Source organism: Anastrepha ludens, chromosome 4 (genome assembly GCF_028408465.1).
Source record: "Anastrepha ludens isolate Willacy chromosome 4, idAnaLude1.1, whole genome shotgun sequence".
In the NCBI taxonomy this organism is placed as follows: Eukaryota; Metazoa; Arthropoda; class Insecta; order Diptera; family Tephritidae; genus Anastrepha; species Anastrepha ludens.
The window spans coordinates 58,947,232-58,968,789 of NC_071500.1; the positions used below are offsets into that span (position 1 = coordinate 58,947,232).

The following is a 21,558-nucleotide window of genomic DNA, read 5'->3' on the forward strand; positions in this document are numbered from 1 at the left end:
TAAATTAAATCTCAAAATTTGAACCTGTACATAAAACAATAATTTATGTTTGTTCATAGACTTATACGAAAATGGTATTTGATATAAAAAAAATGGTATTCTACTTCCAACAATTTTATTTTAACGCTCAATAAGAATTTAAGAGAATTAAAAGTATTTCCAAGGTAATCAATCACATCTCATCCAAGTGGAGTATTTAGCGGCAGGTAAGAGGCTGCAGGGCTCGATTTAGTCATGATACACCAAAATTATAGAAAAATGCCGGCAGGCAACGGCAAGCCTCTGAGAGATTTTGTTATGAAAATGTCCCTCGTAATAGAATTCTGCCGCGACATAAAACCGTGGGTCACTGTGGGTCCTAACATGAAGACGCACGCAACAGATTGCAGACGATTTCGGGCGAAGATATGATATATTTATAAATATATAAGTACTTCTACATATATATACAATTTCCCGGAAAATACAATATTCACAGAAATGATATACATATATATATGGGCATCACTACCTGGGTTACCACCAATAACAAGTTGTAGGTATCCGGCACTTTTGTTGGGTTGACAAAAGTTGACAGAGTGTGAGAGTCCGCTCTCAAAGGAGGTTCGCTACACGCACTAGATTGTTCAATATGTTTTAGCGCCCGATAAGAAAAAGACAATTTCATGGTTTGAAATACACTTTATTATTCAATAAAGTCTCCCTGAACATCACAACACTTGTTCCAACGAGATTCCAATTTATTAATTTCATCCCTGAAGTGAGAATTTGAAAGAGTTGCAAAATACGCTTCCACAGCTGTTATGACCTCATCATGATGAAGAACACTTTCCAGGCATGATTTTTTTTAAGTGTGCAAACAGATGGAAGTGACTAGAGGCCAAATCTGGTGAATAAGGTGAATGCTCCAACAATTCGAACTTTAATTCATGGATTTTAGCCATTGTCAAAATACTTTAGTGACACCGTGCATGGTCCTGATGAAAAATAATTTTTTTTCTTTTGCCAACTGGATATCTTTTCACATATTTTTTCTTAAGCTTGTATACAAGGTTACAATAATATTCAGAGTTTATTGTTTTACCAGTTTGCAAGTAATCCACAGACAAAATTCATTTCGCATCCCACTTTCTTCACCGATTTCTGGACACAAACTCGTTACAGAGCCAGGTTCACACCACTCTTTATCTCCTTGTTTCCATTTTGCATCAATATGGTACACCCAAGTCTCATCAATGATGATAAATCGATGCACAAAATCCACTTTACCCTTTTGAAAACGCTGTAAATGTTGCCTGCATTTGAATGTGTTTCTGTTCCATTGTTAGAGAATACGACAACCTTTCTGCATGCAACTTTCCGAAACCCAATAGGTTAGGTTAGGTTAAAATTGCTGCACTTGCTAGGGCCCACTTGGGCAAAAATTCGAAATTTGTCCGTTATGATACCATACAGGGGTAGGGGAAGTGAAAAGGAGAAGGGAAGGAACCAGGCCGGTCGAAGAAAAAGGAAAAAGCGACTTAAACTAGAGGAAAACGGCAAAAGTGGCAATCTACCTTTGTATTAAACGTTTCAAGCTACTTATGAATTTCACCAGATATGTGATATTTAAACCCGTAATATCCGCTGAGAGCCCAGATGTCTAATCCTTTGCCCGATGAGAGCAAGGCAGCTGAGAAGAAGTTACTGAGATGATTCCACATTGTACTTCAAATAGCTTCTGCAGAAAGGCATTGTAACAACTCCAAGCCTCATCACGTGGACACCTAACGGATAATGTCTGGTAAGCATACCTACCTCTCTCGAGTGCCCCCGATCTACGCGTGGCCAGAAGGATCTTGCGACTTTGCACGTTTGCGCTCTAATACAGCGCTTGCTGAGATGACGCGAGGCCCATCTTTCCTGTAGCAGACCACAGGTTCTCAAGGAAACTCCAATCTTCTCATATTACCATGAAGCCGTCACCAGGGCCCCTTGTCTGGCCGGGTCATCGGCCCAGCAGTTTCGCTCTATGCGCTATAACCGACAACCCAAATGAGCCTAATATCGAAGTATTCGGATGCAGTCGGCATAGAAGTCAGGCATTCCCCGACTAATTTCGAGGGTACAAGCAATGACCCCAAAGCCCTAATTGCCGCTTGGATGTCGGAGTAGATATTAACCTCCTTCACAGTAATTACAGAAGCGAGCAACCAAACCACTACTTCTGCTACAGTGGTCTGGAAGCTTAAATTTGAGCTTTCGTCCAACTTCGAGCCATCGGTAAACATTTGGCTTTAAATGTTACGCCCCGCCGACTCTTCCCTTCAAGGAATATGAATTTTTCCCATTCATATTCCTGAAATCCAATACTTCAGCCAAAATATTGCCTACGTTACCCAATGAGATGCCTAGGACTTCTAGTAATTCTCTTTCAGTCGTTCGACAATTTTCCAATACGATACCCTATATTTTTTTTACGATTTCTCGTGTTGATGATGTTTTTAGACGTACTTGACGTAGACCGTCTTTAAGAATTGTATGACCCTGTTTAAACTCAGCAACCCATTTTTCTATTGTACGAGGTATGTTCAAAAAATAAGGTGAAGGTTTCAAATTTCGCGGGCTACGTACATTCAACTTTCGATTATTCTTTTTTTTAATGTTTAGACGAATGGTCTCGAAGGTATGTTAACAGTTTTAGCACATAGGGTGTTTATTTTGTTTGTGAGCGACATGAATAAGACAAATTTTTTCCGTGTTTGGCGATTTTCTGCTTTCCAAAAAATGGTTCAAAGAAGTTGCATAACATTTTGTGTAAAAAATGGAATAAAGTGCTTGAAATGCATCTTCACATAAGTGCATTTGAAGAGTGTAGAAATACTATATAACAAATTTAGGCTAGTTGTAACGTCCACTCTTATGGAAACCAAAACTTATTGAACAACCATGACATAATTAATATCTAATGAGAAACAATTTGTTATTAATTTAATTTTGAATTGAAACATAATATCGAGTACGAAATATTTTAGTGAAAAATACGTTTACTGCGATATTATTTCATTTTCATCGATTTCCCCGAAGCACGAATTTCAGACGCACCTATTTTTTCTTTAACCAAAATTCTATGTAACTGTTACCCAACTGCAAAACTATTTATAAATCGCTTTCGTTTCTATATGGTTTATTTAGCTCTAAGGTGTTACGAATGCGTCCTACTGCGGTTTTCGTGTGGACTAATTTTTCACCGCCAGTTATTACCTACTTCAAAAATACGTCGATTTCATTACGTTTCAGCAAGCCCAGGCTTCAGTTCTGCCTTTCTTCAGTTCTTTGTCTCAGTCTGTTTGTGTGGTAGCCATCCATCGCACTTCTTCTTTATACCAGTCTTATGAAAATAGTTTCAAACTATTTTTTGGTTAATCTTCCGTCCTCAGCTATGAAATAAATGCTTATTTGCCAATTTGACTCGCTGTTTTTACCGATTTTTTGGCATTTTACCAACCAGAGCGTCCTTAGACTAGAAGATCTATAAACAGCAAACACGTTTTAGTCGTCTGTTTCGACTTTTGAGCTTAGGGGTAATGGTACTGAAGAATGTATCGTTTGTTTTTTTAGAAACAGTTACTATTACAAACAGTTGGCTTGGCCGAACACCAAACAATCAATGATCTCTTTTAGATCTAGTTCACCATGTAGTGTAACTTGATGCAATGTGTACCATAAATCGTGAGATACATATGGCGCACTAAATACATCTAGCGAAATGTGGTCAGTTCCTTTTTCCGCCCTAGAAGAAAATGAATCTATTTGGTGTATTCGATTCGCTAAATTGGGGTCCAATTAATCAGTCATATTACCAAACATCATTTGTAACCCACAGTTAAATTAAAAATACAACTACTTTTCAACCCATGTAGCAATCACTTAAAGGTAAAAACATACATGTAACTGCTTAAAAAATTATAACTTACGGTTTAAAAATGGAAAGTCTTATAACTGTTGTGGCAATGAGTACAACAAAACTGCAGTAGAAATATACGCTCAGCATACGATCCGGTTCCGAACCATACTAAATGAAACACAAACAAAATTATACCAATATTAAATTAAAACTGTTTACTTTACATTAAAATGCGGATATAAATTTAATTTGAATAGTCTATAATACTTCATATAGTTTTTAGCTTTTCCCTTTTATCTCACCCACCTTCTTCTCCAGCGATTCATCCTTGAAGGACAATAACACTGACTGACAATGCTCTGCCCGTAAATGGTCAATGCTACGCGCATCAATTGCACGCATCAAATACTCATTCACTTCATCCTCGGGATCCTTGGCACCTTCCGAGCTATCGCCAAAGCCAAATCTGTAAGGATTTTCATACTTTCATTACTTGGAATAATTTATGCGTATCCCATAAAAATTCTGCGAATGCTGGCAATCAGCAACAAAAACAAAAGTTGGAAAAATACGTAGAACAAAATAGTAAAGCTCAAGAGTGTAACGGAAAAGTAAAAATAAACTCTTTGCTGTCAACACAATTCGTTTACTCACTTGGAGGTGTTCTTCTGTGTGCCAGCATGCCCCATCATCCGCAACTCCTTGGAAATGTTGCCATTCACTTGAAGGCGACTGCGTGATTTCTTATGCTGCAAATACACATACAAACATATTTATATTGAGACACCCGCATATATGAGCATGAAAACAAATAAAATTTCAGTTGTGGGACTCTATTTTTGTACGATTGCTGTGTTCAGCTTTTCTAATGGTGCAGGTGTTTTTCAATTTGTATTCTTATAATCAATTTTACTTTATTATACCCGCAGGCATTTGAGTTGCAACAGTTAGCAGTTAATAGTTGGATGTAACAGTATAAAAGAATCCAGATAGGTATATATACTTATATATACCAAAATTCACGGAATAATGAGAAGAGTCAACTTAGAGTCGAGTTCGCGCGCCAGATGATTCGAGCAAAAATTAATATATTATATTTTAATGCAAGTTGGTGCACATATTACTATTTTTCTAAAGTAGTTTGTTATTGAGAGTGGATGAAATCGCTTAACAACCACGCCCAACTGCCACATAATGCTAGTTTTCAAACAAAAACAGAAGAACAAGATATTATCTTTATAAATAAAGCTGAAATATGGTCGCGATAAGCTTAAAATGGATAAGCGCAAAAGAAGATACACCAAGCTACGTGGCCGTCTCCTGACCGAAAAACGCGAAACCAGATCAATCATGTTGTGATAGATGTAAGACACGTTTCTAGTGTTTTAGATGTACGTACGATGTGAGAACTCAACATCTACTCGGATCATTACCGCGTTGCAGCAAAACTGCACACACGCTTCTGTGCGCCAAAAAACGTACATCTATCGACGCAAAGAACGTTCGACAAAGCTGCAATCAAAACAGACAGCCAGAAGATTCGCCTCTCGACTCTCACTCCTGCCCAACATACCAGCATGCACGAGCAATGTAGCAACATTTCTCGTTCTTTATATACCGCCGTCGAAGGAGAAACCGGATTCCGGCTAGGCGGAAAAAACAGTTGCTGCTACGAGGAATGTCATGCTGTAGCAGAAAGAAAAGATGCTAACTATAGAAACACGCTGCGATCGGGCGCAACGCGAGCCATGTGGGATCGCTACCGAGAGCTACGAAAGGAAGAGAGACATATTATCAAAAAGAAGAAACAAGAGGACGAAATATATGAGTGCGAAGAGTTTCAGATGCAGGCCAATAGAAACAACGCCCGAAAACTCTACCAAAACGTTCGGTGGCTTACAGAAGGTTTTACGATCGGGGTGCTTTCCTGCGATCTGTTGACTGACATCCAGAGTGTACTTAAATTATGGAGGGAACACTTTTTGAACTCGATAAATAGTGACAGCTGATGAGGTGAGAATAGCGATAACACGGTTAAAGAACAACAAAGCGGCGGGAGCTGACGCACTGCCGGCAGAGCTATTCAAACATGGCGGCGAGGAGCTGGTAAGGTGCATACATCATGTAATGTATATATATATATATATAATTGGCGCGTACACCCTTTTTGGGTGTTTGGCCGAGCTCCTCCTCCTATTTGTGGTGTGCGTCTTGATGTTGTTCCACAAAATGGAGGAACCTACAGTTTCAAGCCGACTCCGAACGGCAGATATTTTTATGAGGAGCTTTTTCATGGCAGAAATACACTCGGAGGTTTGCCATTGCCTGCCGAGGGGCGACCGTTCTCTCTGTGAATTCCGAATGGTAGTCACACACCACCGGCGGCCGCCGTCATCATGTAATGTACATCTATGTAAAATATGGTCGGATGAAAGCAAGCCTGGCGATTGGAACTTACGTGTGCTAGGCTCAATCCATAAAATCTGAGCCAATTATCGCATGATTAGTCGTCTGAATATCGCCTTTAAGGTTCTAGGCTGAAGCCCACCATCAACCAATTGATTGGACCTTACCAGTATGGCTTTAGAACTGGAAAGTCCACCATCGACCAGATATTAAGAATACGCAGGGTCTTGGAAAAGACCCATGAAAGGAGAATCGAAACACACCATCTTTTTGTCTACTTCAAAGCGGTATTCGATAGTACGAAAAGGAGTTACCTATATGATGCGATATCTGAATTTGGTATCTCCGCAAAACTAGTACGGCTATGCAAGATGACGTTGCTCAATACGAGCAGCGCGATTAGGATTGGGAAGGACCTCTGCGAGCCGTTTGATACCGCAGAACTAATCGCTCGGGCACAATTTTTTTTAAAGCGTAAGATTATTGACGTATACCGTATATTAATGAGCTCTCTCGTCGCCTTAAAGTTCGTTTGATTAAAAAAATTAGAGCCAGCCCAAATAAAAGTTTAGTAATATGTGCGCGGGTATATAAAATTCGGCCTGGATCGAATTTAGCATTTCCTTACTGGTTTTATTTTGACGCCTTTTGATGCTTTACATAACCCGTCTCACATGGTAGTGTATGCACGTATAAATATTTCTTTTTTTTTTGCATGTAGCAAATATGTGTAGATGGGTTCAAAGGGCAAATGTGGGTATACCTACGTATGGGCGTTCATGCGCGTGCAACACGTGCCTCGTATCGAGTAGCAACACTGTATTATTTACTGGTACACATGCATGTTGTTATGTAATTTCAAACTATACTTCCTTTATGTTTCCTTATATATGTACACATGATAATGTTAACTATTTCTTTTACACGCACGCACATACTTACACTTACCGGTCGATAAATATCACCTGGCACTATGAGATAAGTTTCGATTTGATGATCCTTCAGATACGTGTTCCGTTCAGCCCCTTTACCTTCTTCCACTTCGTAATCGCCATCCAAACATTTGAGTGTCTCCTTGGTTATGTGAACGCGTCTGTTTGCAAAGTTAAAAAGGGTAAAAATTGAAAAATATGTAAATGAGGAAATTACCACAAATGGGAATTGAATAAAGGATCAAAATTTGCATATGTGGTGTGTATATGACTATGTATAGGTTTATGCTGACCATATATCGATTTCATACACAGGGTGGTCCTCCTTTTAAAAATTAAAAAAATCCACAAAAATAAATTTTTTGGGCAAATTCGAAGGAGCAAACATTTCCATTATTTACGCAAACGAGCAAGTAGCTGCCACGGCTTGCAGCCGAGTAGCGCATATTGTTAACTCAGTTTTCCAAAACTTTGAAGACGGTTTCTGGCTCTATATCGCGAATGGCTTCCGCGGTATTCGCCTTAAAGGTCTGGATCGTTAATGGATTGTTCGCATAACATCAGTCGGCGAGACGGCTGATGACGCAATTAGCCAACTTGGGGCAAATAAGACCGATTGTGGCATGGGAGATGCGGCATAGCACCCTGTCTTGCTGAATTAATTTCTAATAGCCCTGTAGCACTCACTGCTGATCGAAATTGTGCATTTTCAAAGAAAAAAGGGGCCAGTGATGCCACCGCTCCATTCTGAAAATTGATGTGTGAAATAAGATGATTTTGACTAATTTTCAACAAACGCACTGTTAGACTTTGGAAATAAATTTGCAATATTTCAGGACAAACGCTTGAACGTTTTACTTCCATTCTTCGAGATATGATACTAATACTGATAGTGCTGTAAGTACTGCAGAAATAATATATGATAAAAAAACTCTATATGCATCATCCTCTGTAAGAATAATCGGACATTCATGCCGCCTATTTTAAAACGTGACATTTATATAGGTATTTTCAGTAAGAGCGCTTCAACTTTTGAACTTTTTTGAATAAAACACAAACGGTTTGACTTTTTTAACTAATTTTTTTTTATTATCGAGTTTGAACATATACATTTAAGTATGAAATTCGATTTCTTTTGCATGACCACCGCATGCACGTTTTACGAAGTCCAATCGTTGAACCCAATTTTCGACCACTCTTTTGCATAAATCGGCTGAAATTCCAGCAATTTCGCGTTCAATATTGGCTCTGAGCTCACAAATAGTTGCCGGCTTGTTACTGTAGACCAATGACTTCACATAACCCCAAAACGGGACGGCTTGTTAAATGGACCGTAAAATTGGCGTAATGCTCTTAAAGTAGCAGCAACAGAACGATTATTTTCATAAAAAATTTGCACGATTTGCAATCGTTGCTCAAGTGTGTAGCGTTCCATGATGAAATGTATACTAATGAAGTTTACAAATGACAAGAGAAAAATAAAAAATATTGCGTCGTTCGCCCGCGTGGACTCCAATCTCGGTTCATGAAAGAACAAGACGACAGAAAAAGTTAGACAAAAGTAGAACATAAACAATGTGTAGGGCACAAATAGGAGGAGAAGCTCAGCTAAACGCCTAATAGAAGTGTACACGCCAATAATTTATTTTTTTTATTTTAGTATTATTTAAAAAGTGATGATGAAATTTTGGCTTAGTGCCAGCCCAACTTCAGGAAAGATTTCATAAACAGAAAAGGATCTAACGGTTTTAAATTACAAGGAGTAAAGGACCGTAAAGCTCTCAACGATTCAGTCAGTTTGTTATTTCTTCTTCTTGTTCCGGTTTCAATAATCGATTACTATTTATGATGTGGGGCTTATTGGACCTCTGTATCTGATCCTGGTGCTGGGGCGCCAGATACCTCCATTTTATATCTACTGGCAGGTGTTAATGCAACTCTTTGTCACATGAAGAATAGTCGCTGACAGAATAACTACTCATTCCAAGACAGACGCTTTCCAGTTTCAGTCAGCGGGAGGGATTTTATTTCCCACTTACCCTGTATATCTACCGAGCATTCCGCAATTCGCCATCTGAGGCCGCGTCGGATGGCAGACTGGAATTTTCCAGATGATGACCTTGGTTGCCACTAAGAAACGACATATGGTACAAAATCTCCTTGGAGCACGTATTATAAGCATATTATTCAAGACGCCAAGAATGTCAGTTTTAATGACTGCCTTTAATAAAATTTAACTTAAACAGAAATAATGTGAGAAGTGTACCTTCTCATGCAACCTAGTAATACCACTTGTGGCCCCCAATCTTTCACATTGCCTTTTTATATCAGCCAAGGTCCAAGTCACTGTGAAAATATCTTCCCCTATAGCATAAAGATAGGTCCATACCCTTAGTTCACTTTAGGTGGAGTTTGCTTAAAGCTCCAGTCTCAGCCTAAATAACAGAAAAAATGTTGTAGGACACAGGAGTCGACAAGTAAAGAAGATCCTACTATCAGGGCTTGGGACAAGAATACTTAAAAAAGTATAAATCTGAAAAATTGCCGTTATTGGCCTGCAACTTACCATATAATGGAAACTTGGGAAGTTTGATATTTTTAATTCACTTATACTCAAATTTGAAACTCAACCTCCATTGGTAACAGCCATTGTAGTATCCATTATACACTTGTTACTCTACACATATTAACTTTATGTTCCTAAACAAAGCTCAAACTTTCTACCAATAGAATGAACCAGTTTATATTTTTTGACAAATATTTTTTTTACTAATCAATACATTCACCTTGTGCTTCATTACCAAATTTTGCACTATTTCTCAAGTTGCTAAGCATCTACCACCATTTGCTAATTTCAATATTGGAAAAAGGTAACAATTGCAGATTGTCTAGTGAAGGTTGCAATGAAATATTTTTCCTTTTGAATGAAATTCCCCCATAACTCTGGCCGAAGAAATGAAGCTTTATCGTCGTCTATCAGGTTGCACATTTTTTGTATGTGCTACTTAGATAATTTTTTTGATGGGAGGTCCTAACAGAGTCAAATCGCAGCGGCCAAGTGACATCACTCGTTCGCCTCATTATGCAATTTTCGAAAACAATGGCTGTAATGCCCCCCATTGCCTTTCTTAAAAGAAACTGGTGCAATTATGCTGCCAGCCCAAAATTCTACACTTCTGTTTTGCGCATCTTTACTTTGGAAATATTTCTTTGATATTTACTTTGTTCAAACTATTTGAAATATGTAGCTGCTTATTATAATAACAATTTCTGATAAAGTTAAGTCGTTGGATCTAATTCTTGTACTTTCCGCCACAAAATATCACAAACTTGGTGAAGTGCGATTTATTGGTTTCTCAGTCGCGTGCAAGCTTTTGATTCAGAGCTGATAGTTGTTTGTATTTAATTTAATTCCATTAAAAGAAGGATTCTTCTTACACAGGGATAATAAATTACCAGGTTTGGCCATCCGTTAAGGTGAAAAACACAATATGCGAGAGTAACTTCAGCTACCACGACACCGAGGACTCGGCAACAGAATCGTGCCCGCTCATTTCACACGTATTCCCACACTCATCCAAACGTAACGAAGTACTACGATTAATAGCTGTGATGATTTTTTCAAATATCACCAACACAATCTCAGTTATTTGAAGAGTTTCTTAGAAGAAGTCTTGAAGAGTTTCTTAAATGTATGATACCCGCAAAGGATTCATGTTTATTTCAAGTACAAACATTTATTTTATCTCCCTCAAAATATTACCCGTCTAAAGCAACACACATGTGCCAACGTTTAACCCAATCCTTCAAGCACCACTGGCAGGCCAAAGAAGGGATGGCCTTCAGCTCCTTCGTCGCATTCTCTTTGATCTCCTCTATCGACTGAAACCTCCTTCCACGAAGCGGTAACTTCAACTTGGGATACAAAAAAAGGACGCACGGAGTCATATCATGTGAATATGGTGCTTGTGCGATGGTATTTACTTGGTGTTTGGTCAAATAATCCAGCACAATTTGGGTTCGGTGCGATGGCGCGTTATTATCATGCAAAATCTAAGAATTGTTTGCCCACATTTCCGGCCGGCCAGGAAGACACTTATGATCCGATGGCACTAAAAAGTGACAGATGTGTCTCTTACAGTCCTACAAACATAAAAAAACTATGGACCGGTTTCCACTTATGCGGGTCGTTAAGATTAAACATTCCCGGTACTTTTAGATCATAGGGTATATGTATGTATATACATATAATGCCATAAATAAAAAAATCAATTTAATTAAATAAACATTTCTGCATACTTGTTTTGGTATGACACTTTTGTTTTATTCCATAGGAAGATTAGTTTCTCCGGTTATTATAAATTGCATTTGGTACTTGAAAAAACATTGGAAAGGTCCTCAGTAACAAATAAAAATATTAAAAGTCAAGACTAAATTTAGCCGCTTATTTTACTAGAATTTCCTGAGCCATATTACTGCTATTAATGCATACCGACACATTTTTAAAAAATTCAGATTAAAAAGTCCAATCTTAAATTAAAATTCTAAATTTTGTATAAAGTTTGATTTGAAAGTTAGATTCTGGGCATTATATATCAAAAAGCTGTTTGCAACAGCTGACGCCCTTCGGTGAGCAAGTGAACACCATAGAGTGGATTTGTGCCATAAAAAAAATATATCCAGAAATATATTCTATTGTAGTTGGGAACCATTTTTGGTACAACACCAAGAATTGTAGCACAAAGTGGAGCAAAAACTCGGTTAAAGTTAATATATATATATTATATATATGTATATATGTCCTCCAATTTGTAGTGTGCGTCTTGATATTGCTGCGCAAATGGAGGGATCTACAGTTTGAAGCCGACATCGAAGAGCAAATATTTTTTATGAGAAGCTTTTTCATGGCAGAATTCACTCGAAGATTTTTCACTGGCTGCCTAGCGTCATTGGAAAAAAACAACATTTAGTGTTTCATATCCCCCGTAGGTTTCTAAAACGTTCCCTGCGAAAGGCACAAACTCATCCGGCTACGACGGTCGCAATACATAACAAAACAAAAAAAAACATACATTCCAGACTTGTGTTATTTATTCTTTCGCATTAGAAAAATATTAAAAATGTTTTACTTAAGAGGCGTAGAAGTGGGTTTAGCAAGAAAGTGGATTTACATTGGCCGGAGTATTTATTATATGTATATGTAAAAATTTTTCTCCGTTTATGTTTTGTTTTGTTAAATGAAAAATGATGTGCTGCGGGCAACATTTAGAATTTTATAAACGTATCCTTTCAAGGTCAGCGGCTTTACTTTTATACTAACCATATGGAGTGATGTTACATGTATGTAAACACACTTTTTTGAATATAAATAACTATGCCCCTACATGAAAAACTTTCTTTTAAATTACCTTAATTTAATATCGTAATACAGTTCGCCCTCGAAGTATTGCTAATGTTGTTGTATAAAATGCGAACTTTGAACTACTGCGCTCTGCCGCAATGCTTATCTTAAGTAGCGATTTGTGCCCCCACTATACTTGTATACAAATACACCCACACTTATGCAAAAAAATCCACTAAAAAGAATTTAATCGCCGTTGTGCCAGTTTCTTTACAAAAAAAAAAACAAAAAAATGGGGAAAGGAAGTTTAAAAAAGAGCCTGGCGAACGACGTGGCTGGCGAGGAGCGATTATTGAAGATGGTTGGGTAAGCAAGCGGAAGCATAAACAACTTTGAGGGTTCTTTAACTTTTAACAAACCAGCGTGTCCATGTGGTTGCTATCGCTTTGTAGTTGTTACCCTGCAGGGAAAACCTGAACTAAGGAAAAAAGTATCTGCTTCGGAAATGATGGCATTTCGCCAATTACAAATAACTTCTCTAAGCAAATTGCTACTACTGATATTTGTCTATAGAGTTTGACAATGTCAACGTGAAAAGATATGGGTCGATTTGCTATTTTAAGTCCAATAAATGTAAGCTTTATTATTTCAAATTGGAGTGAAATAATTGAAGAAAAAACATACTAGAAGTAAAATCTAGAAGTAACTCCAAGTAAGACCCTCCAGCGGAATGCACGCCTCAAAGCTATTACGAATAAAGCAATAAAGGTTTTTTACGCCTGTTAAACACTTATTGATTAAACAGAAGGAATATGAACCAGGCAGACTTATTGGTTATTCATCACATTCAAAAAGCCGAATACTACATACGAAGCACTGGTCTAGTTGGAAGAAGCTATGGTGGCTTTGTAGGAGTTAATTAGATTAATTTTAAGTGTTACTTCGAAAGTTGTAATTTTAGATTAACTCATGCAGCTTGGGTAGCCATCACCTGTCCAGTTGATAATCTTGGCTACATTTCATGCATTGCTCAATGCCATTTTAATATAGGAATAGGGTACATATTTCCTTTGGTAATTCATGAAACGGAAAGCTGTAGAACGATAACACCACCTATTGGTTCAGAATTCTAAGTTTTGTATAGTAATGCATCCAATCTGCCAGATACTCGTACTAGTACTGGACCAAGGTCCAGTAAAGTCTGCCAATGAGGTTTTCGCTATCGTCATTTGTGCTCACGTGGGAGGGCAAATGAGGCCGAAGTTCTCATATCAGACTTCATCGAAACTTATGGTCTACGGTGGAGAGAAGTCAGAGGGTGTAGCCAACATCGAATCGTTAACCGATTCATTGGAAAGCGTAAAAATACGTGTGAAAGGAGCGGGCAGAATTCTCCTGCCAAATTTTATATGAGATAGCAATTGAAATTATTCCCATAATTTTGCTTCGGAGGACCAAACCTTTTAATTTATCATCCTAGTTGTAAACGACTGCAAAACTCGGCTGCAGAGCTGCTTGTTAAGAAGATGGTCAGTTTGCTAACGAACGCCGCAAATCGAGGTGAAAATTGCAATCGCGTAACATCTTGAATCCTTCTCGAAGAGGACTTAATAGCTAGAATCTAAGACCTCTTATTGGTTACTTCGAAGAACCAAACAATATAATATACTATCTTGGTAAAATGGGACATGGTGAAGAATGGAGTTTATTTTTTGTGGGTTCGCTGAGAAAATGCTAGAACAATCCGTGTGCGAATACCAATGAGTTACAAGTTATAGACTATTATGCCCTAGGACATATAAGAGGAAGGATTAGCAACAAACCATCAGCTTCTTATCATGCTATGTCAAAATAAGCATAACCTTAGTACACAGGCTGACACGTCCAGAGCACGAGCGTGCAGACATACAAATTCTATGTCCGAAGCAGAAGCCGTCGGGGTGAGGAAGAGATGATTTTTGACCTTCTGTGTCACTGTCCTGCTCTATCTAAACGCAGATTTACCATTTTAGGTAAACTATTTTTCAATGAGTTGGAAGTTCTTTTGAATCATTTAAAGTTTCTGACCGGTTCACATTGGTTTCAGAAGATATAAGAACAAGCTTCGCATACGGCATCACAATTGGCTATGAGTCTGAGTTTGTCCCATAGTAGATATTGGGCAAGCGCTACCACCTAACCGAAACATGCCTTGGAGAGGGACTATAATCTACATCCAAAATGTAGAAGATGACACAGATCAACTTTCTAAATAAACTCTAATAACGGCAAATGGTTTTCTATGAGGAGCTTTTCCATGGCAAGACTAGGAGATTTGCCATTGCCTGCCCAGGGCTACCGCTTTTAATTTTTTAATAATATTGTCTTGATATAATTTTCTTTTTTGAAAATTCTGAGAATATGGAATTTTATCAAAAAAAATTTTGCAATACAGAACTTTAGCAGCCACAAATTTTATGTCAATATTTTGTACCATACAATTCCCAATCTAATAAAGAAAAACAAATAAAAAAACCATAACAGAGTATGAACTTATTTTTGTCTCTCTCACTAAATGATGTGGCACAGGACGATTCGCACCTCACATCGTTGTGTAATATTCATCAGTTCCAGACATTGGCAAAAAGAAAAACATACTAGTCTAAATTGCCTAAAAGTTCACCAGTTCCATGTCAGTGCAATTTCCTGCAGAGTAATGGTCGTAGTTAAATTGTGCTAGATCTCTTCTTTTATCTTTTAATGACCATTGAAACGCTTGAAAGCCCAATGAATCAAGAAATTGATTTCGTGCCGCTAATGCTGACGAATAAAAGAGTTAACGACGACTTGTTATGTACGTATGTGCTGATGTGCTTCAATTTGAAGTTGAATGTATATGGAAGCGTGTATGTACGTCAGCAAACCATGTTCGCATGGAACCAAATTAAACTTATGAAAATGAAATCAAGCGAGTTTAACGTGTTCAGATTTCTTCATGGATTTTAGAGTATGTCAGTTTGTTATAACTGTTCTAATTATTTAAAAGTGTGTCTGAATTTTCCAAACAAAAATCAATATCGACACACGCGAGCTTCTATTAGGGTAAAGCTACCCTACCAGACATTGCTGAGCCAAGAGTAAGCATAAAATTATTAGTTGTTTTACCCTTTTACCCAATGCAGATATATGGCATTGCTATAAGAGAAAAGGCAAATAAAACAATAAAAAAAGACTCAGTGTTTCCCGAGGCAAGAACAAAAATGAGTAGTTTGCTACTTTTGCATTTTTTCACCTTTCCATTTATGTGGCACTCAGCTGTTCTTGTTTGGAAAATGCTGCTGGAGTGATAGTCTTTGGGTGTATATACATAAATCCAGGTCGTTCTGGTAACGTTGAACCGACTGTCGTAGAACTCAGCAGTCTTACAGGGTAGTGGACAATTATATGGTATAAATAGAAGAATAATTACTCAGAGAATATGCGTGTGCCCGCAAATGTATGTTAAAGTATATCACAAGTAATAGGTATATATGTGCGTATGTTCGTAGAATGTCGACGAATTGCCTGCCGAAATTCTCTTTTAAGATTCTAAGGCAAGTTAAGAATGCGTGAAGATTTTTAAGCCTCTTATAAAAAGGAACTCATTCACATGTGTGGGATTAAGTTTTTAACTTCCTAAGGCAGGCTGGGATCGAAATATGTGAAAACTGCTATATATTTTGAGGCAGATTTAATTCATTCTCACAGAATGTTCTTGTACCTAAATATAATTTACTGTTTGCTTGGGAACAAAGTTTATGCAGGACTAGTTTTGTATTTGACTATTTTCTATATAACAGGTTTATCTTTTCGAATGAGAAAGTGCGATTCGAAGCTGTGAAGCAACATTTTCCAAGAACGTCTGTCCTTATTCACAGACCTGTAATATTCATTGCACATCCTTAGTATGGAGTGCTCGATTTTTAAGGTTTTTTCTTATGGGACAAACTTTCAGCAATAAATAATAGTATTTTCAATTGGTCCCGAATCGCACTTTACATAGCCAAAGCAATGCACGATGTAGCCTAATTCAGACTTAATTATATGCATACGCATCTCAACGTTAAAAAAATTAATCTAATCTTAGATTAAGACTCGTTTTAAAATTGCCGATGTTTCATATTTTATCAGGATTTATTAAATCCATTGTTTTACGGGCTGTATGACAAGTAGCGCCGTCTTGTTGGAACCAAAAATTGGCATTGTTCAATTTTGAATTATGCCATTGTGCTGGATATTTATAAGAACATTAAGTTTGGATGTTTACCTTCTTCCGTTAGTGATTTTAAAGAAAAAGTTAGAATGTACGTAAAGCAAAACTAATTTAATACATCTTAAGCTCATCTTGATCCTTCCTACCGCGATTGACTTATTTGATAGAATGCACAGTATTTATCAGACTCGGTGACTTGTGAAAAAACGAATTTGTTGCTAATATCACATGAGGTTGTAATTGATCCTAAAAGAATAATTTCAATTTTTCTATGTAAAATTTTAAATTTTAGTTAACTAAAATCTATTTTTCCTGAGCTGATATTTTGGTCTCACGCATAAATTGAGTAGCTCGGTTTCGCTTAAGTTTATACGCTATCCAATTTTGTCATTCCTATTTTTCTTCCTTTTCTCCCCCTTCTATTTGTGGCGTGCGTCTTGATGTTATTTCACAAAAATGGAGGGACCTACAGTTTCACGACGGCTCCGAACGGCAGATATTTTTTTATGAGGAGCTTTTTTCATATCAGACATACACTCGGAGGATTGCCAGTGCCTGCCCAGGGGCGACTGCTATTAGAAACATTTTTTTCTTCATTTTGGCACACCAAACTATTAGCCAACTGCTTATTACTATTGACTCTAATTTTCCTTGCAGAGATGTATTTTTCAAAAAGATAGTTACGCTATTTAAAGAGACATAAAGCAACTCCTATATATCTGAATCGGGGAAGTTTGAGCGCTCCTTACAATCAAGAGATGCGCTGGTGTACTCACATTGCCTGTGAACAACGTGGAATCAATCCTATATTTAAGGTTATTTGTATTTATGTAGTTAAGAATTCATTTTCATTTCCCATTATTGGCTTAATGAAACGAATGCTGTTTTGGAATGCTTTTATTTGTTCGAATTATAAAGCGATAAGCCTGTGACTTAACAAAGTGGAAAAAGATTAGAGAAGGATATATTTCGAGTAGGCTGTGCCTAAAACATCAAATGGCTATAATAAGGATTAAATTGTCGTTGCTACCAGCTGATGCCAATTCCAACTTTTGCCTTTGTTGCGCTATTCGCACGTTTGTTATCTCAACCATGTAAGTACATGCGTTTGTATTTGTTAGCAGTACAACAAAATGCCAAACATACTTGGTAATACATTTGATTGAATAACATGGGTACACACATATGTGGATGTAGATTTGTATGAGCTTTCAAGCATGATTACAAAGCTCATCGCACTTTAGCACGTACAACTCAATCCACTTAGCCACTCGTGGCCCTTATTCCGGTTTCACGCTCAGTGGTGTATAGCCCCAAGTTGAGTATTTTGTAATAAGTGACTTGCGTTTCACATCCATTAAAGCGCTTGTGTCAGCAACTGACCCATAGTTACATAACCACGTATAAAAAACGATCCATTTAAAAAAAGTGCGTTCTTTACGGATAAGACATGCAGTATCACCTTCCTCAGCCGGACACTCACCATCTGTAAACAATATTTGTACGGCTAAGGGAGGTACGTTTTCAAGTAGCGTTTAATGGATAGTGGACAGTGTCTCCTATCGACGTATGCTGAACGCTTAATTTCTGCCAGTAATGAGAGAACATCCTTCCTTCCGTACAGCCAGAGGATGTCACACCGTACACGGCCAGAGATACCACGGTATTAGTGCGTGATTTATTTCGTAACAAACTGATAAGCCGTTTTGATAACTTATACTGACCAGCCAGGTCGCACGATCTTACCCCTATGGAGTTTTTCTGCGGGGTACCTCAAAAGCAAAATCTAGAAACAACTCCAGCGACCATCTCAGCACTAAACGAAAATATAGTTCGCGAGGTTAATGGCATCCCGACAACACTTCTCCAGCGGGTGTAAGGTGGTCCGATTCCAATAATGCTTCCGACGTAATGGCCAACATTTAGAGGAAATAATTAAAAAATAAAATAATGTCCGCACTGGTCTCTTTGTAATTAAAATAAACTTTTCTCCTGAGAAATAATTTTTTTATTTAGTTTTTAATTCCTTATTTTGTTACCGAACAACCTATAGAAAGCCAAATATTATACAAATGTAAAAATCATCTTAGTATTTATTGATGTATTTGTTTAGCTGCCATTCTCTGTCATTGAAGAAGCACAATTTCTTTACCAATAGCAGAAATTAATTACTATACATATTTGTAATAAAATTCTCGACTATTACGTGGCAATCTCGATCTCCGTCATCATATCACCATCACAACAAGCCATCATCCATTTATTGCCAATAAACATTTATTATCAGCAATCGGAGTTTCATGTCCAAAACGAACATTAATATCAGCACAGTTAACATGCACGTGTATGTATTTATCACGCATACTAGCATAAAAGCGCGTAAAAGCTCCACGCAGCTGCGTCGGAAAAACCTTAACTAGTGTGCAAAGACAAATTGTTCACAATTACTGGCATTTCGCCTAAAAGATGGTCAAAGTGTTCCAATACAGAATTGTGCATTAATAAACAAAACTTTTCATTATCCGTTATTTGTGATTATTTCAAAAATATTTTGTTCTTAATCTAAATATTAACCTTTTTAGATATACCCAACTATAGGGAGACGGATCCCAACAGTAAAGAAATGTTAGAAATATCCCATCGTGCTTATATAGTATTTCATGATATCTTCAACTTCATACAGTTTCCCAAATATTTCTATTTTTCAGCGTAATAATACATGTCATTGAAATGCCGGCGTTTCTTGACAAACGAGGCCGTAGCTTATATGAAGAGGAAAGGAGTGCTACTAAAGCGAAATTGTGCGAAATCCTCTTATGGCAACTCGATCAAACGAGAACGCCAGTATTTTTTGCTTAAATTAAAAAAAAATTTACTTTAAATTCGAGGTTTCTTGGCTCATTTCTTAGAAAAAAACGGTTTCTATCATTTAGTGTTTCCTGCCGGGGTCCCATCGAGTTATATGCACGCCCCAAATCAATCGGAAATTCGGAGGTGTCCAACAGTCGTTCGAGGATTAGTTTGTTTGTTTTAATTTTGCGGCTTATATAAAATTATTAAAATTGAAACTTTTTCTTGAAATTTCTGCCTGAAACAATAATTATAGTACCTCTCTTGCTTACTGTACTCGGATTGGATTTTAAAGGGACCATTCCCAGGCACCTCATTCCAAAGTGGTCCTTCTAGCTTTAAGAAAGTAATTTAATTCAGCTATAAATAAATGGCGCATGAAATTTATTCAATGTTGTCAATTTTTTCAGTAGAATTTCAGAAGTTTCAGCAATTACCTTACCAATAGCAAGTTCGATTTCATGTTTAAACTTTAGAATTGTCTCTGCTGGTATCCCTAGCTACGCTCACTAAAAACTATCTAATGAAGTCAAGCCGCAGCTTTTAGGTGGCCAATTAATAGCACCGTTCCGTATAATTATTCAGTTTTCTATTACCGATTTCAGTATTTTGAAACTTTGTTTGGGGGAGCGAAAAGCGAAATATTTTGAAAATATGTAACCCTAAATTAAATTTTTAACACATTACGGAATTTTTACTTAAACTTATATGTATATACTTAAGATATACATACATGAAAGTTCCCCAAATAGCCCGCTGTAAATATGTCGAGATTTTGCGTTTTCGGGTGATGTGGTACCGACCATAAAAACGAAAACATTCAAAGAGTGCTGCTTACAGACACGCATACATACTTCCGCAAATATGAAGCTGACGCGGAGTGAACTAATTAAGGTCCTCACATTTATTTACAAAGGGTATTTCAAAAGTGACACCTAGATGTTAGTAGTGAATAATTCCTAGATCGTACTATTTTTTATATCATCTTTGACATTTGTCAGGTAGACAGATGTACAATTTTAAGCAATAGAACCACGCGTTAAAATTATTAAAACTCATGATAATGGTCGGTCTTTAAGAACACCATACCACAAAAATCGTAATTTTTTTGGTAAAAATAATCTTCCGAATCTTCGACAAGAGAGAAAGTTTCAAGAAACTGGTTCAGTTGGAGGTAGAAAAAGGACTGGCAGACTAGGCTGGGGTTTTTGAAAAGTTAAGTTTATATGACCTAATCCACAAGAATGGTGATCCTACAAACTGCGCAATTTAGCGTGGGATTAGTCTTATTTACGTACAAGGTCTTATCGGGCGTATTATGTGAGTGTTGAGCCCCATCTTAAAAAGAAGTGATTGGACCATATCAGTGCGGGTTCAGGCCTGCTAAGTCCACTATTGACCAGATCTTCACGACACACCAAATCCTGGGGAAAACCCTCCAACTACAAATCGACACACACCACCTCTTTGTCGATTTCAAAGCTGCTTTCGATAGCACAAGCAAGAACGCCGCTATGTCTGGCTTTGGTATCCCCGCAAAACTTATACGGCTGTGTAAAATGACGCTACGATAAGATCCGTTAGGATCGGAAAAGAGCCGTTTGATACCAAGCATGATTCAATATCCTACTGAGCAAATTATTCGAAAGCTGGCGATATTGATATTGCCGGATTAAACAACCGTATGTTCAGCGTACTCCAGTCTGGAGAAGGAAGCAGAAAAAGTTGGTCATGCGGTGAACGAGAATAAAACAAAGTACCTGCTGTCAACATACAAAGAACCGTCGCGTCTTAGACAACACATTACTGTTGTTTTAAGTGGTAAAGGACTTTGGATAAACGAAGGATAGTTCTTGGCAAAAGGTAGTACTTTGGCTCAGTAGGCAACTAAGACGTAGAGCGCTCTCTCGAA

The 21,558-nt window shown here is 37.5% G+C and overlaps 1 protein-coding gene across 1 annotated transcript in view; it reads right to left on the reverse strand.

Moving 5' to 3' along the window:
• The window catches only part of LOC128862519 (uncharacterized), a 284,688-nt gene that overhangs the window by 49,204 nt on the left and 213,926 nt on the right, over positions 1 to 21,558 (reverse strand). Inside the window, exons 17-20 of the mRNA XM_054101195.1 lie at positions 7,241 to 7,385; positions 4,541 to 4,635; positions 4,193 to 4,352; positions 3,957 to 4,054 (exon numbers count right to left, since the gene is read on the reverse strand). Coding sequence (XP_053957170.1) covers positions 3,957 to 4,054; positions 4,193 to 4,352; positions 4,541 to 4,635; positions 7,241 to 7,385 — 498 coding nt within the window. The remainder of the gene's footprint in view (positions 1 to 3,956; positions 4,055 to 4,192; positions 4,353 to 4,540; positions 4,636 to 7,240; positions 7,386 to 21,558) is intronic.